Here is an 18685-nt window from a genome sequence, read left to right as displayed (position 1 = left end):
AGGCGGCTGCTGGTCTTTCAAAGAGGGGAAGCTCATTTTCGGCCTACATCATAAAAATTGTCCATTTATTTATACGTAAATTCTGCCATCGTGTGCAGTTTGCTAGCTGGCTAGTTCACCGCCTGGCCTACTGTATGAATGAATGAATGAACAAACGATCTAAAAAAACGTTAAACTCGACGGAGGAAATGTGGGAATTAGGTTAAACTGAAACAAGGAATGTGGTGTATAATTGTGTGAAATGTATAATGAAAATTGGCCAGCAATTTCGCCAAGCAAATATCAAGAAATAGGTTGCAGCAGTTTGTCTTTTGACTACACTTGCAAAGTCCACTATGGGACTGAGCTCGAATCAGTGTTGCCAACTTCTTTCGATGGAAAGTAGCTAAAGCCAGTTTGAAAAGTCGCTAAATGTCGCCAGATGACGTCACGCGCTAATTAGCATATCCATGACGTCATCGGGTCATATTGCCTTTTACATTTGTTTGTCTCTCTGTGCTCATACTGTATTTTAATGCAGCCAAATTCTCAATAAAACGGTTTCCCTTTATATATTTTACTGTTTATGTTGTCAGTCAACGGGATTAATATGAAATAGTGACTGAAACGCAGCCCTTTAAGAATACATAACCAGCTCTCCCTCCCAAGAAGTTAGTCTGCACAAAAATTCTAATTTATAATCGAGCCGTCGTCTGATTAAATCAAATAATACAAACAAGATAAGACAAGACAATTCCTGTGCTGTGATTTCGGCTATATTTGCATGTAAAATTAGAGAAGCAACATAATATCTATTTGAACTGAACGCGCTGCTCCTCTCAGCCGCTCACTGAACAGAGAAAGAGGTGCGTGCGCGCTGACCTCGCGCCGTTGCGGCAGTACCAGCGATCACAGAGACTTGCTAAGGTTTGTCAAAGAAGTCGCTAGATTTGTCGCTAGTCACTTTTGGGGAAAAAGGTCGCTAGGGTGGTCTGAAATGTCGCTAGGGTGGTCTGAAAAGTTGGCAACACTGGCTCGAATAGCTTCAGCATCAGCGACTTCTTATAGGACACAATCGCTGTCAATCAAAAGGAGATGCAGTCTTTCGACAAACCCTCCAATCATCACGCAGAAGCCCGGAGTCCAGCCCCGCCCACTCCTCCATTCACCCCCAGAGACGCTGAGCGTCCGGGGGCGGGACATAATCACAGCATTTATCCAATGACCATCTAGTTTCGAAGCACTGAAAAAAACTGTTCAAAGCAGCCCCATTGAAGTCCATGGACGCTGGGCTTCAACAGGCAAATACACTGATGCTACGGGAATATATGAGAAGGAAATCGAGTCACCTGCTATATGTAGCTGATTCTGAACGAACTCGTCTCTGAGATGAACATATTCTAACGCATTTTTAATCAATAACATGTTAACACAATAGTACATGTTTGACCATTAATTTTTTGACATTATAGGGGAAGCAGAGCTTCCCTTGCAGTCTTAAAGAAATCCCCACTGACCCTATTCCATCTAAACTACTAAAAGAGCTGCTTCCAGAAGTCATAGATCCTCTTTTGGTTATTATTAATTCATTACTGTCATTAGGATATGTCCCCAAAACCTTCAAATTGGCTGTTATTAAGCCTCTCATTAAAAAAAAACACAACTTGACCCCAAAGAATTAGCTAATTACAGACCGATCTGAAATCTCCCTTTTCTGTGAAAGATACTAGAAAAGGTAGTATCCTCGCAATTATATTCCTTCTTAGAGAAAAATTGTATTTGTGAGGAATTCCAGTCAGGATTTAGAACGTATCATAGTACGGAGACTGCTCTCATTAGAGTTACAAATGACCTGCTTCTATCATCTGATCGTGGTTGTATCTCTTTATTAGTTCTACTGGATCTTAGCGCTGCGTTCGACACTATCGACCACAACATTCTTTTAAATAGACTAGAACACTTTTTTGGCATTAGTGGAAGTGCATTAGCGTGGTTCAAATCATACTTATCTGAACCCCATCAGTTCGTAGCGGTGAATGAAGAGGTATCATATCGATCACAAGTGCAGTATGGAGTACCTCAAGGCTCAGTACTAGGGCCGTTACTTTTCACGCTTTACATGTTACCCTTGGGAGATATTATTAGGAGACATAGTGTTAGCTTTCACTGTTATGCTGATGATACTCAGCTCTATATTTCTTCGCGGCCCAGTGAAACACACCAAATTGAGAAACTAATGGAATGCATAGTCAATATAAAAAACTGGATGACGAGTAACTTCTTACTGCTAAATTCCGAAAAAATAGAGGTGTTAAAATTATCAGACCCCACATGTAATAACCTAGAGCACTATCTAACACTTGACGACTGCTCTGTCAATTCTTCTTCATTAGTTAGGAACCTAGGTGTGCTGTTTGATAGCAATCTTTCATTTGAAAACCTTGTTTCTAGCATCTGTACAACTGCATTTTTCCATCTCAAAAATACATCTAAATTGCGACCTATGCTCTCACTAATTCATGCGTTTATGACCTCAAGGTTAGACTATTGTAATGCTTTATTGGGTGGTTGTTCTGCATGCTTGATCAACAAATTACAGTTGGTCCAAACTGCAGCAGCTAGAGTCCTTACTAGAACCAGGAAGTACGACCACATTAGCCCGGTTCTGTCAACACTGCATTGGCTCCCCATCAAACATCGTATAGATTTTAAAATCTTGTTAATTGCTTATAAAGCCCTGAATGGCTTAGCTCCTCAGTACTTGAGCGAGCTCTTATCACATTATAGTTCTCCACGTCTGCTGCGTTCTCAAAACTCTGGCCATTTGATAATACCTAGAATATCAAAATCGACTGCGGGCGACAGATCCTTTTCCTATTTAGCGCCCAAACTCTGGAACAATCTACCTAACACTGTTTGGGAGACAGACACACTCTGTCAGTTTAAATATAGATTAAAGACACATTTCTTTAACCTGGCTTACACATAACACACTAAGACACTTCTATTATTCAAATCCGTTAAAGGATTGTTAGGCTGCATTAATTAGATCAACCGGAACCGGAAACACTCCCCATAACACATGATGTACTCGTTACATCATAAGAAGAATGGCATCTACGCTAATATCTGTCTGTTTCTATTCTGATTGTCAGTCCGTGTCCGGATCAGATAGTGGATCGGCGCCGGGAGATGATGTATGTGGCCCTGATCGTCGGCGGAGGCCGGACACCTGGATGAGCCCCGGGGACATATCCCTAGTCACCGTAGCCACCCGATCCAGTCTGTATCCAGCCCAGATGGTCACTGCAGTCACCAGATCCAGTCCGTATCCAGATCAGATGGTGGATCAGCACCCAGAGACGACCTCTACAGACCTGAACGTCAGCGGAGACCAGGATGAGCGCCAGAGACAGATCCCACCACTTAGACAGCCATTGGGAAAGGCCACTGGAACCAGTTGAGCCCTTACAATCTGACTTTGCTGCAGTTGGAATTGAACCGCTGGTTCGTTTGGCCAGAGGAGAACTGGCCCCCCGACTGAGCCTGGTTTCTCACAAGGTTTTTTCACCATTCTGTCACCGACAGAGTTTTTGGTTCCTTGCCGCTGTCGCCTCTGGCTTGCTTAGTTGGGGACACTTAATTTCCAGCGATATCGTCGACATGATTGCAAAGACACTATTTAAACTGAACTGAGCTGGATGATGACATCACTGAATTCAATAATGAAATGCCTTTAATTGAAAATCTTTGTTTAATCTTTTCATTTTACATTATTGACACACTATTTTCCTTTTTTATATTGTGCAGTTGCTTTGACACAATTTGCATTGTTAAAAGTGCTATATAAATAAAGGTGACTTGACTTGACTACTGATAAAGCACTAAAACGCCAAGGAGAACAGAAAAATGATATAGTGTACCTTCACTGGACTTAAAGGGCTTTAGATTTTGTAAGTGGCTTTAACAAAACCAATTTTGGTGTGACCACTTTTATCCTGCACCTCCAAAACATCACTCATGTTTCATAATTCTCAAATCACACTAAACTAATTCATACATAGATACCCAGGATGCAGCTCCAAAATAAGCTTCAAAATATAAAATTCTCATTGAGAACCCCATGTCTATGCCAATGAAGCATATTGAGCCTTAAAAATGAACATACTGTATCAAAATAAGTTAAGAACCTGAACTTAAAATCATTTGGAGATCTGTTATACCTCTTGAACTATAGGCACACAAAGTTTGGATAAATTATATATTTATGGCGCAGTTGTTTTGATAGAGAGAAACAATATTTTTTTTTTCTAGTTTTAACATTATTTGTTCTTCAGACATTCCTCTTTAAATACAATAAATATATCCTGAATGCAAAGTGACCAAGTGCTTGTTTCCAAGTTTTGAACGGTCACCACTGGCACATAAAGCAACAAAGATTGCTAAAGTCAACAGATATTACTAATAGAGCTACCAATCTCTGTGTAAAAATAACATGACATTGCTGTCAGCTTTCTGGAGCCATTTTTCCACCCCTGTAATCTGGCTCCAAATCTCAGGTTAAAATGGTCATTTTGACCCCTCTCTACAAAATAGTGGATTACTCATGAAATAATAATACATGACATTTAATATTTTGGCTTTCTTCCTGAATTTTGCATTTCATTCACTAGGAGGAAAGATTATCAAAATCAAAATTTTTTAGCCAAGGACCTTGAGTTGATATAAAATGACCCTAAATCCTCCAATCTATTTGTGCATTATTACCCAAGTCTTCTGAAGACATACTGTAAATTTAAATAAATAAATAAATATGTCAGGCACACCCTTATTTATTTATTTATTTACAGTGATTCTGCATTATGCAGTGCAGTGCAGGTCACGTTTCTGTTAGCCACCTGTCATAAGCTCTCAGGATTTATATAAGACTCAAATGCATTTCCGGCAGGGTCTTTAGTGTACTTTCTTCAAGCAGCTTTGCGTTGGATACCTGATAAAACAGCTCTAATATAAAAAATGTTGAGCTGAATCTTCAGGCTGGCTTTATAGAGGCATCCAAACAAGCCACAAATACGAGTCTAATTTAAACTTTTTTTTCAAAACAGCGAGACACATTTTGACTTGCTTCCCGGTCTATTTTTTTCTTTTCACTGTTCTGTATTTGTTTTTTGAGGTGAATGAATAAAAATGAAGACAGTGCTTTAAAGCAATTTCATTATTTCATATTTCATGGTGTGGAAATGCCTTTGAGCGCTTTATACAGCGGCGTGTCGTATCTTTTCTCTCATACACAGTCAATCATCCGTTATCTGATCAAACTCTTATTTAGCAGGATGTTCTTCAAACATCAGATCCTTTAAAGCACATCTGCAGACGATACACAAGTGGCTCCTTTCAGCAATAAAAATAAAACGGCTCTGGAAAATCGATGCACCACATACTCTAAATCACGCTGCACGTCTCATAAAAAAAACTGTATCTAGACAGCCCGTGAAGATAGTTTATTAAAATTTGGCTCATTTTGTCTTATATTACAAACTTCAGCTTTGCTCAGCCATGACAGCTTTACATTTTAATCATGTCATGTATTTGAAAGAGTCCAGTAAACATTTAATTATGACTCCAACAAGATGGCAAAGAGGTGATCCATATATACACCGATTCCCTGTGATGACGCATTTGAAGAAGATCTGAACCCTCCAGATGATGACTTTCTGAAATACAGATCCTGGGAGTGCAAGGATTGATCTCCGTATGCTTGTACAGTGGATTCATCACATGCAGAAATCAACACGTACGCATCCAAAACAATATCCAGAGATCCAAGAAGCAGCTCCATCTTCGCTTATTGTTTTGGGAACACAAAGAGTCTCTGTTTCGTCAAATGTAATCTCTGTTCTGTCAGATTCAGCTTTCCAAAATCCAACCAATATCTCCAGAGGTTTGGCCAAAACCATTTCCGTAAGGACGGAAAGTCTTTCCCGTAGAGTTCTCCAAACAGATGAAAACACAAAAACGCACATATAGCATGTCTGTCCTTTCAGTAAATCCATACACCATATACAATTTCTCCTTTCCGAATAAAAAAGGAAACAAATACGAAATGGAAATAAACCATGCGGCTTGTTTTAGTTTACAGTGACGTTTACACAGGCTGTACAAGGCATCAAATATATTCATCCGAATCCCATTCAAAACACTCGTCTACATAAACATTTTAATTAAATGAGTTTGTTTTTGAAGGATGACAACCCAACTGTATTTATAAATGCAGGCGTCCTGCGTTAAAATGCAGCTGATGGATTTAGTTTAGGTGTTTCGTCTATTTACAGCACACACAAATCCGGACCTTCATCGTCATCGTTGTGTGCCCTATTTAAAGTGCCGTCTTAAAAACAAAGTTTAATGTAGATCAACCTACTCAAATCAACAAACCTACGCCTCTCGAATAGCAGCTGCTCTGAAAGTCACATATGCCCATAAATCTATGGAGAATTTAGAGCTTCCAGCTGATTTTATGATTAGTCTTGCAATTAGGAAGAGTACAATTTGGCAAGAATCTTGTTGAACAACCTTCTATTGCACGACCTGTCTCATTATTCAGAGAAATACCATGGTGCATTTGTTTTTGTTTCATGGCCTCCTTTAAGGATCAGGATCACTTCAGCCGTCAATGAAACACCAATGTAACAACTTTTATCCTGCAACATTATAATGTAACAATTGTAACATTTTGTCTTCATTTACCCATTACTTGATAGTTTTCTTCAACTTTTCTTTTTTATTTTCTTCTCATTTTCTGTTTTTTATTTGTATTTTCTGACAAAATTGTCAAGATTTATTTATTTATTTATTCAGCTGCGGCTCCAAAAATTACTAAACTACCTTTAATGCACAATAAAAGTAGCCAGTTTTATCCATGCACAATTTTTCAAATCATCTGAACCCATTTTAAAACTTTATGTGTTATTATTCACTGATAATCCAACGCTATCTCACGGCAATTCGTACGTATTTTACGAGGTGGCTAATTCATATGAATTCGTATGACCTCACTACGATTTAGTCCGATTTGTCTAAACCCCAGTGATGGGTATGTTTAGAGGTGGGGTTAGGTGTAGGTCATTCGTACAAATTCATATTAATTGGCAACTCATAAAATACGTACGATTAAGCAAAACTCGTATGAATTTGTACGAGTGAGGTCGTACGAATTAGCCACCTCGTAAAATATGTACGAATTGCCGTGAGATCGGCTTGATAATCTGGCATTACATTACAAAAGTTTTTGCCTCAAGTATCATAATACATTTTAAATGCAATTGGCTGTTGTGTGTATTGTGACCGATTGCAACATGCCAAGCATTTTAAACGTCTAAAAAAAGTATATATAACTATACTAACAAATTTTATAACATAAACACAGCGTAATTAACCATATTGTGTATTTTGCATCAAACATACAACAAAGGTTTTGACTGAAAAGCTACATTTTTTTAATGCAGGATAAAAATCGCTAAATGACGGTTTCCCTTATGTGACAGTATTTTAAAAGCATTTTATGTTGGTTTTGTGTTTGTTGTTGAGAGACTCTCTTTCTTATGTTTTAATCCAAGCATAATCCCAACTGCCTCGAAAGCCAAAATTGAGGAACAAACTCAACACATGACTCCACCATGAGTGAGAAAATGAGTTTTCAGAAAGCCAGCGCAGATTTGGCATAATACATGGGGCTCTTATGTGTTTTGTAAACAGTACTGCAATGTGCCCATCTCAGCAGTCTTTGGTTAAATGATATAAAACACCTCCAGACATCAATACAAGAGCAGAATGTCAAACAGAATGAATTCCATCAACTGCAGCTTCAGATTCCTTTCAAAACCTTGACATTCCTTAAGGGACATCTTGTTCTTGTTGATAACACAGTGTTAGTTAAATGTCACCATCTTATTTCCAACCACTACCATCGCTTTTAAAATACGGTGATAAGGGAATCATGAAGGAATATGAAATTCTGATGCTTTTTTTCCCAAGCTGTATCTTGGTTATTAATTTCAAAATGTTCAGTCTGACCCAGATTAAGCAGAATAAGATCTGTCAGTCAGTTTCTTCTTCATTTCGCCTGTAGCAGAGGATGTTTTGGTGTCATATTGTGTTCAGTCACTTGTGATGTTAAATAATTAGGGTCAATTTAGGTTTAGACCAAGTGACTTTTGCATAGGAATAAGCTAAATTGTTTAAAAACGCTGTCCTGCAATGCCGACTTGCTTTAGGGAAAATGTCACTGCCTTATAGACTTGCAATCTGCAGTCAAAATAAGAGGACAAAAGCGCAAATATAAATTATCTTTCAGTCAGAAAGTACAGGGCTGTTCCATTTTAAATTAACAAAAAAAAAAAGATGAGAGAGAAAACCAATTGTCAACGACTATTGATTTTGTCAGCTTTAGTGGAAATCCATGATGCAACATGATTTTGAAGATGGTAAACAACCGCGGAAATGACAGCGGCTTCAAGAGGTGAAAAGCAATCATCTCCAGCACTTAAAACACTCGAGATATTTAGGAGGACACAATCACAGCATTCAATAGCGCTGAAGGTCATGTAACACCTTTAGCGATGAGAAGGTTGAAAGCTCAGGACATTTATTTCGATCAATTCGTCTGACCCTCCACTCTCCAAAAAAGTAAATAAGAGCCAAACAAACAATATTTTCTCAAATGCACTGAAACGATGCTCTGAAATGGCATTACTGAGTGTGTGGTTTGATTCCAGCCATAGACTGCTATGCTCACAACACAACATGCAACGTGCGAACTTAACGTGATTCTCACGCGGCATGAGTTTACAGCATTACTGACAGAACGGAGGGGCAAAAGAATACACTCACATTTATTATGTCAAAAAATAAAGCAACAAATACCAACCGTGATTTACCACACAGTCAAGCTGAGCTCAATTAGCGATCCAGACACAATACGTACTAAGCCGCGATGCAGTTATTTTCACTTCAAGGCTGATTTGCATGTGAATATACGATGAGTGAATGACAGCTGTACAGAGTGGAGGGAATTTGAAATCAAATACTATATATATATATATATATATATACTGTATATCTGTTCATATATTCATATTTTACACAAATATAGACTCTTCGCAACTTCAGAGCATGTATTAAATTCACAGCTGGAGATAAAAGGTCAACAAAAACCAACCCCCCAAATAAAATATATAAGAGGTGCAAGATCTCATAAGAGTCCGTGTCCGTTTGTTGGGTCTGGAGTTTGATTTGGAGCGTGAAGCACGTGTCCGCTATGGCAGTTTCCTTCTCCTAGGCTTTAGAAAGGAAGGTGCTTCTGGTGATGATCGTTAGACTACATTGGGTGCAGTGTTGAGGGACAACTGTGCCGTCCGCTCCGGCCAAATAGCAGGCAATTTTCTCTTGGCTCTGAAATAAGAGTGATTCTGGGAAAAAGAGTCACTATAGCCACGCTCCCCTCATGAGGCCGGTCGTGAGGAGGAGAATAGCGAGTCCATTACTCGTGGATATCCTCGTACCTGTGGGGAGAGATGAGAGGACACTGAACAGAAAGGCAAAACAGAAGCACTTCAACGCAAATAGAAACAAAACGCACCCGTCTAGACTTGATTATATATGACAAGCGTAAGAATACTTCTGACAGGTTTTGCTCGTCATTTATTGCACGTCCCATTATATCGCAAAAGGAATTGCTTCAAAAAGGAATGATGGGTGCAGATTTCATACAGCGAATAAACTGTAACGCTTCAGGTCTTTCCATACATATTGTGCATGATTACAAGTTGTTCCACAATAATAAGTTGCATATGGAAATAATGTAATTAACTAACTGCTGGCTTTTTATGTCTAAATGTTTTACATGCAAATTAAAAATAGCATGAACGTTTGCATGAATATTGAGAAACATGCTAAGCTAAGGTGGATTGTTTTGGAGTTTTGCATAAGTCAAAATGTGTGTTCATTTGTTTTGCACAAACGGTGATGTTTTTTTGTTTTTTTAACTGTTTCAGTGTGGAAGAGGAGGAAACACTATTTATAGACAAACGAGGAGTTTCTTTAAAAGTTTTAAACAGAGGCAATTCCAGGCATAATTTGCATGAATTAAAATATGATGTGCATTCGTAATACTTATTTACTAATTGCTGGCTTTGCATTCACCTGTTTGTATGCAAATTTTGAATTTCCATGTAAGAAATCCTGAATGTAAATGCTTGATACAGAATTGCAATTTGCATATTCCTCAATTTTGGCATTCTGTGCTAAGCTAAAGTTGATTTCCTGGAGTTTTGCATAAGTCAAAATGCACATTTTTTTGTGTTGTCAACACACTAATTATAGAAAAGGGTTATAATATTTAACTAAAATGAAAACGATTAAAATAAAATACTTTAAATATTAACTGAAAAATTATATAAATTTCTTTCATCTGGTTTCTAAGGCAATGTTGCTCATTTTCATTTAGTTTAACTTGATGTTCTTAAATAATTAAAGCTAAAAATGAAATGAAAACCATATTAGACAATAAAGCAAAACACGACTAAATTACTGTAAAGTTTTGAGCACAGGCATAATTTACATCTAAATACAATATGCATTAGTTTTTAGCCTTTTATTTCAACTATTTTAATTCAAAGTTCCCATTTGTTTTTAAGAAATCCTGAATATAAACACTTGATATGCAAGTAAATTTGATGATATGCAAATAAATTTGCAATTTATTAATATGTGCATAAACGTTTAGGTGTTAAGATGAAGTGGATTTTCTGGATTGTGCATACATTTATTTTGCATCAACGATGATGTGTTTTGACCATTTTGGCAACACACTGAGTGTAGACCAACAAGGATCTATGAAGGTTTTGAGCATGTTTCCAGGTACATGGACCATTTTGGCCCTCATTATGAGAATGCCGTTTCAAATGTTCTTCTATTTTTTCTCAGGCTCCTATATTTACGTTCTGTCATTTCACTTTAATGTTAATGAAAATAACCAATTTATTTCTATCAAAGTGACATTACTGAACCTACACACAGGAGCCTGATAAAAAATATACTCATTTTAGAAGAAAATTCCAAAAGGCATTCACAGGCTTTTGCATCTGAATTCTTCATTTGCTTACATCTCTCCGCAAGCAACAAGGTCATTCACACCCATGATGAACACATATGTGCAACTCAATTAATGTGTGACCTTGGATCACAAAACCAGTCATAAGGGGCAATTTTTAGAAATAAATAAGCTAGGGCAATATTTGGCTGAGATACAACTATTAGAAAATCTGGAATCTGAGGGAGCAAAAAAATCTAAATATTGAGAAAATCTCCTTTAAAGTTGTTCAAATTAAGTTCTTGGCAATGCATATTACTAATCAAAAAAGTTTTGATATATCTGTGGTAGGGAATTTACAAAATATCTTCATGGAATATGATCTTTACTTAATATCCTAATGATTTTTGGCATTAAAATTTTTTTATAATTTTGATCCATACAATGTATTGTTGTCTATTGCTACAAATATATCTGTGTTACTGATGACTGCTTTTGTGCTCCAGGGACACATATTATTAATATTATAACTTTTTCTAACATAAAATGCAACCGAAACGACTCTAAACCTTTCAGGTACCACAAAATAGTTTGGCTTTATTGGTCTGTGTAAATAAAGAAGACGCTATCTACCTATTCACAGAGGCCTCCTGCTAAAACGTCCCCATATAAATCACTGCCATTACACCATGAAAAGGGATTAATGTGGAGCCTCCTGCCTTTCTAAAGGCTTTTCAGAGTATTTTTAAAACAACCTATGTGATGACAGCTGTGTTACAGAGAAACACAACTACAGCTCTGCTCTGGAAGGAAGTTAAGACACAGATAAAGCGTTAATTTAATAAAATGTTTTTTTTTTAGTGGTGCAGGGATGTATGGGTAGGCTTTGATAAATGATGAATCTCTTCCACTTTCTCCAGAAAGTCAGTTTCTCTGCCCTATTGTTAGTAGGTTTGATCGTGTTCCATTTCTCTCACGGTGCTATAAATACGCCTGGATTTTTGAACCGCATTTCCTGTTGTTTTTCCCTCATATTTTTTTCTAGACCTCCTTTGAACAATGAAATTAGGTGCGATACAAGGTCTGAAGACTTCAAAGCAAATGCGATCTGATTCCTCTCTGAACTTATTGCACACCTGCATTGACTGCAGAAGAGAACGGGAGAAGCTCAGGGATGTACACTGGCCATAAAACCCATGAAAACAAGGCAACAAAGAGGAAATGGGAAATGAAATATTCAGTAAATCACCATGACATTTATGTGATTTTTCCGGCAGTGAGAGTGGAGCTCTGTATCAGAGAGGAGACCAGGATCCTCCCATGACCCTCTGCTCCTCTTTGCCAGATCTCATTTAGCCTGAGGTGATCAAGCCGAATGGGAACCTTCCTGAAACAAGCAATCGCATCGGCCCGAAGCGTCCCTCCCTTCGTCTGCTTGCAGGGAATAATTAATCATTCCTGCCGGCCCTCTTTACTCTGGGCCGAAATGCTCTGTCGATTATGCGTCGCATCTATATGTTCATTACCAGTCGCATCTGATTAGCTGTAAGGAAGAGTATGAGTCATGGCAGAATGTCAGCAGCTGTAATTACAGCTCGCTGATGCTGCTGTAGTGAAGGTTCTCGAAGGTTAAAAGAGCTCGGAGTACTCACGTCTGAGTTGTTTTACTTGAACATGATTATAGTAAAGGTATACAGCATGTGCCTACAATTAATCTGACCTCCGCTCATTGTACATGCCGTACAAATGATATGTTAGAAGAACCTCCGTGCAATCAAATGTAATCATCTAGATGCTTGATTTATTGATCAAATATCTTCCAGCATCCTTCCAGTCTTTTTTTTTCTTGTTAGCTCAAATGGTTTGTAAGATCTCTGCTGGTTTTGGAGAATTCAGAACGTAAGAACTGGCTTTTATTCAAATCAAAAGTTGAGAGTTGAGTGGAATTGAATTGGCCACAGGGTGCGTTATTTTGATTTTGGTTATGATTATAATTATGAAAAATAAAATTGATGAAGGTGAGTTAGCTGCAACGCGTCAGAGCCATGTGTGTTATTTTTAATGTTAAAGCCATGTGAATAAAGGCTTTTTACTTTTTCACAATATTTTCGAGTGCCTTGGATTGACAAGTTTTTTGATGACACCTCTGATTTCAGTTTTAAAATCCCCTGAACACTTCACAGACGATTAATAATGAAATATGATGCACTGAAGCTGTTTCTTAATGCAATCCGCAAGCATGTTGAAATGCAATGACCAAACGTTAGACACAGAAACAAGCGTGCAGCGACTCGTACCTGACCCTGTGCTGTGCTCCACTGCTTTGGAGTGTGAGGTCTGCGAGGTAGAAGTGGCCTGGGACCTCTGGTCGGAGCTCATGCCGTTGCTGTCCTGGCCGAGAGCCGAGCTGCTCTTGCGGGGTTTCTTATCGGTCAGGTGCAGTGGAGAGCTCTTCTTAATGGCCCTGTTGCGCGGGCGGAAGGTGGCGTTGACTTTAAGGTAGGCTTGAGCCTTGTACTCCTTCAGCTCTCCGTAGTTGGCGTCTGTGACGCGGCATTCGTACAGACCCTCGTCGTTCTTGCTCACCCGAGAGATCTGCAGCTTGTGGGAGATGTCATTGCCTTGGACCTTGACTGTCTGTGAAGAGAATGGAAGACAAATCCTCAGATGAACTCGCTGCTGTAGACCAACCGATAAAGCCTTTATTTGCTAATGACTTTGCTTTAGAGGCCTTTCATAACAGCAGAAGGAGCCATCAAGTTAATTTAACCCTATAAAGCCTACGGCATCATATTTGATGCACGAAAGCCTGATCAAGCTTTGCTGTCGCACACAATCTTCTTCACACCTTCTGTCATCTGATTAATAGTTTAGAGATTTTTATCCAGTAAAAGCTCTTTTAGTGTAACTGTAGAAACATTCAGCTGCTGCTTCTCGTGTCAAATATTGACTGATTTTGATCAAGTAAAGATCAGAATAACTGCAGTCATATCTCCAGATGAACTCTTACTGGACTGAAGCAGCTCAGCTTTACTTGATTCTCCATCAATATTTTTTTGGGAAAATAAGTGCGTCTCAAAACTGATCATCAGGATCTTTAGAGGAGCGTTTGTTTCCTGAAGCTTTACTTTCTCTGTTCCTCAGCGGAGGAATGATCTTCATCTCACATCTTCTGAGGAGCGTTTATTTCTTCTTCTCTCAATCAGCATTGCATTATATGTTTGGATCATTTACATCTCATTTTACTAAGACATATTGAGATAATGTGACGACTGATATTTAGATCATTTTATATGAGAATCTGCAATATTTACATTACAATCATCAGAATTTCATCATATAAATGTCAGCATCTGCACCAAATTACATATATTTGCTCAATTTGAGTCTGTTTTGCCCTCTGTATTCTTACTAAATCAGACTATTTTACCTATAAATGACCGATGCATCAAACATGATATATATATATATATATATTTTAGAGTTTTCTAAAGGTTAAGTAAACTGCAAAAAATAAATAAATAATAATAATAATAATATATATATATATTATATATCAGATGTCAGGCTTTACTGGGTTTAAGATTACAAATCGCCTGTACTGAGCAGCTTTATTAAAGGGATTGTTCACCCACAAATCATATAGCCATAGATCACATACTCACACTTATTTTTGTCCCTTCTTCATCAGGATCCGAATCTGGAATCAGCTCCATCTGCTCATTCAGAACAACAAGAAGAGTGTTTACATTTTATTGCATTTAAAATCAAATCTGTAGATTATAATGCAGTGGTGACTAGTGTTGTAATGATACTTAAAAAGTTTGATGCCCTAAAAAATATTGATGTTCAATACCACAAGGAAAAACTGGCACAACATTAAGGACATAAATTGTGAACAATACAAAAGTTAATTAAAAATTCTAAATAAAAATTGAAATTTGACCTTATTTAAAGTATTAAAGTATTACTAAATAAATAAATTATATATATATATATATATATATATATATATATATATATATATATATATATATATATATATATGATACAGTAAGTATATAATTTCACTTCATAATGCAGTAGTAAAATTACAGGAGTTTCTTTACAGTACAGTCTTAATTTATTCACTTGCAAGACTGTTTTCTGTAGACTGAAGACTGAAGTTTCTGTGACAACAGGTTTCCAAACACGTTTCATTATAAATCTAGTGCAATCTTCTGTCCACAAAATAGTTGATTATACAAATGTGGAGATAAAGCAAAACTAATCACTGTTTTCACAAATACATGTTAAACTCACTACACATACAGAGCTGTTCACTGCCTTTACTGTAAATCAACACATCTTAAGTGACTTGATTTTCTCTGAAACACACAGCACAGCAGACTATTACTGCACACACACACACACACTTCATTAAGATGCACACACACTTGCTCTTTCTCACTCTGAGCAACACTGTGCTCAACCTTAGTTTTGGGCGCTTAGATCAATAAGTAAAATCACTTTCAGATAACGGAATCCGCACTGGCTGTTTGTTCTTAATATTTTTTATTTATTTATTTTTTTTGCAACAGAGCAATCACCAATCAATCTGTTGATCGCTCTGTTGCAAAAAAAAAAAACAAAAAAAAAAAACAAAGAACTAAACTAAGAAAAACAAACAAACAAAAAATAAAAATAAAATATTAAGAATCAACATTTATTAAAAAAATGGTAACACTGATGAGTAAATTCTGATTAATTAATAATTTATTTATTTATTTGTTTATTTTAATTTTAGATGAAATAATTAAGAATTTTATTAACTGTTATTTATTGGCCTTAGCATGACAATTGTAAGAAATTAAATACTATTGCATCCCGAACCTGCACATTCTACAAACTCCAAAAATGTAATTACTGTTATACCAAGATACTCTTTTTAACCAATATATACAACATACAGTATATTTGGTTTATTGTTATTTTAATATCATCAGTTATAGCTCTAGTTAATATTTTTAATCAGTTTGTATTATTATATTTTTATTTTAATTTTAGTTGACATTTTAGTTTTGTTGTTTGCCAGTTTTTTTGTGTATATTTTCTTTTGCTTTTTAAAAAAAAAAAAATACATTCAGTATTTCAGCTTTTTATCTCAGTTTTAATTATTTTAGTACATGAAGTTAAACTTTTAACTAATATGCCTGATATTGTTTTTTGTAAAGTGTATATATGAAGTAAACTCACTGATTCAAGATTCAAGATTTTTATTCGTCACATACACAATTATACAGAGTATAACCAGCAGTGAAATGTAGGTCAGGTCCGCTCCAAGGACAGTGCAATTATATAGAATACAAATATTAAGAAAAAGAAAAGTAGAAAAAAATAAAATAAACATAATAAATATAAATGTGCAGGTCAGTATGTTGTTGACTTAGATAATAATAAGAGGAATGTGCAAAAAGTTGTCCAGGGTATTTAAATAGCAGCAATATGAGGTAGAAAAAATTATGAATAGCTTATTGATATGGTGATGTTAACATGGAGTCAAGTGATGTTATGACACAGAGTTAGAGTTTAGGAACCTGATGGCCTGGGGGAAGAAGCTCCTCCTAAGTCTCTCAGTTTTTGCCATCAGGCTACGGAAGCGCTTACCAGATGGGAGCAAAGTGAATAGATGGTTACCAGGGTGATTTGAGTCCTTGATGATTTTAACAGCTCTATTTTTGCAGCGTTTGAGGTAGATGTCCTGCAGAGAGGGGAGAGCAGACCCTGAGATGCGCTCAGCTAAGCGCACAACTCTCTGTAGTGCTTTGCAGTCCTGATTGGAGCTGTTTCCATACCACACTGAGATGCACTGAGTCAATACACTTTCTATGGTCCCTGAATAGAAAGTTTTCAGGATTGCTGGTGAGACCCTGAATTTCCTCAGCTGTCGCAGATGGTACAGTCTTTGCCTTGCTTTCTTAACCTGTGTTTGGATGTGTGTAGTCCAAGTCAGGTTCTCGGAGATGTTTACACCGAGGTACTTGAAGTTACTCACCCTCTCCACAGGGGTCCCACTGATCATAAGAGGAGTGTAGGGCTGCTGCTGTCTCTTCCTAAAGTCCATGATCAGCTCTTTAGTTTTGCTCACATTCAGAGAGAAACAGTTGTCCTGGCACCATGATGTGAGTCTCTCTACCTCATCCAAGTATGCGGCCTCATCGTTGTTGGAGATGAGGCCCAGAACCACAGTATCATCAGCGAATTTGATAATAGATGTGGAGCTGTGAGAGGACACACAGTCATGCGTGTAGAGAGAGTAGAGCAGGGGACTCAGGACACAGCCCTGTGGGGCTCCTATGTTCAGAGTGATGGAGTTTGAGGTGAACTGGCCAACTTTCACCACTTGAGGTCTGCCGGTGAGGAAGTCTTGAATCCAGTCACAGAGTGAGGAGTTTAGGCCGAGGTCTGTGAGTTTAGAAGCCAGCTTGATGGGGACTATAGTGTTGAAAGCTGAGCTTTGTGTGTTCTCTTTGTGTGTTCATACACAACATGTAAAACATAATACAGTTTACGACTTCGGTTCTGTGTGAACAATCCCTTTCTTCTGTTCCATCCATGCAATTTATTATTATTATTTTATTATTATTATTAAATGTTGGTCAAATGTGTCAGATGGACATCTTTGGCTGTTTGTTCACTTCTCGTTCTGCTTTTATAAAGCAGGCTAAAAACAGTTCAACATATTTGTTGGTCAGATCACTTTTACACATTGTAAACTTTCATATGACTTAATTTTGCGTGAAGGTGGTAGTTTTTTATTCAAAAGCTAATTATCTGGCTGGTTAGAGCACAAAAGGTCAAATAATTGAGCATCAAAATGGCAAGCTGTTGATTATCGGTTATCATTATTGGCTCAGAAATACCACATACATACATTTCTAATTACAGAGAGAGAAAAGAAGCACTCAAGCTTGTGTTGCAGTGACCTTGAATTGTTGTTCTGTTACAAACGACGCTATTAAAAACTCTGAATGTTTGAGAAGCGCAGTTAATTGTTTGTTTAGGGACGACACGCAGACGGTGAGAGGTGTTTCCGTCGCCGGAGCTAAACCCAACAATGATTCATTAGAAGCGGAGAAGGAACAGATGGCACTGCAGGCACCGTTTTCTGCTCTTTAAGGAGTTTGAAATATTCAAAAAGCAGCACATCAAAAATCAATCAGCACAACATAAAACAGGCTAAAGAGGAATAACGCTTCCGCCTGACGACACGCGGCCGAATAATGAACTTCATCTGCTTGAGGTCTGAGCCAATTGGTTTTAAATTAAGCAATAAGGAACAGATTAGATCCATGGTAAACATGTTCATCCTTGACGCCAATAATGTCATGTTTGCTTGTAGCTCTCCGGAAGTATTATCCGCTCAGGCTTCATCCCAGTTAACCTTTGGAGAGAACACCTTGAAAATGAGCTCAAATGAAGACGCCTGATGATGCCACACGGTTTGAACCCAGATTCACTGCATTGATTTTTAGTAGGCGTCATTTATTTAGATGGGAAAAAGTGTCAAATGACATTTTGATGAGGTAGACATCGCTGACAGGGTTGAGCATAACCGCAGAGGCTCCTCATGCTGCC

At 37.5% G+C, this 18685-nt stretch overlaps 1 protein-coding gene across 1 annotated transcript in view; it reads right to left on the bottom strand.

Annotated features, from left to right (window-relative positions):
• Positions 1-9462: 9462 nt before the first annotated feature.
• The window catches only part of LOC306863382 (V-set and transmembrane domain-containing protein 2A-like), a gene marked incomplete at both ends in the record, with an annotated part of 44453 nt that continues 35230 nt past the window's right edge, over positions 9463-18685 (bottom strand). Inside the window, 3 exons of the mRNA XM_079406687.1 lie at positions 9463-9539; positions 13366-13705; positions 14734-14784. Coding sequence (XP_079262813.1) covers positions 9463-9539; positions 13366-13705; positions 14734-14784 — 468 coding nt within the window. The remainder of the gene's footprint in view (positions 9540-13365; positions 13706-14733; positions 14785-18685) is intronic.

The sequence above is a fragment of the Barbus barbus genome (genome assembly GCF_936440315.1).
Source record: "Barbus barbus genome assembly, chromosome: 44".
NCBI lineage: Eukaryota > Metazoa > Chordata > Actinopteri > Cypriniformes > Cyprinidae > Barbus > Barbus barbus.
Note: the sequence above shows the minus strand (reverse complement) of the source record. Positions and strands in the feature narration are given on the sequence as shown.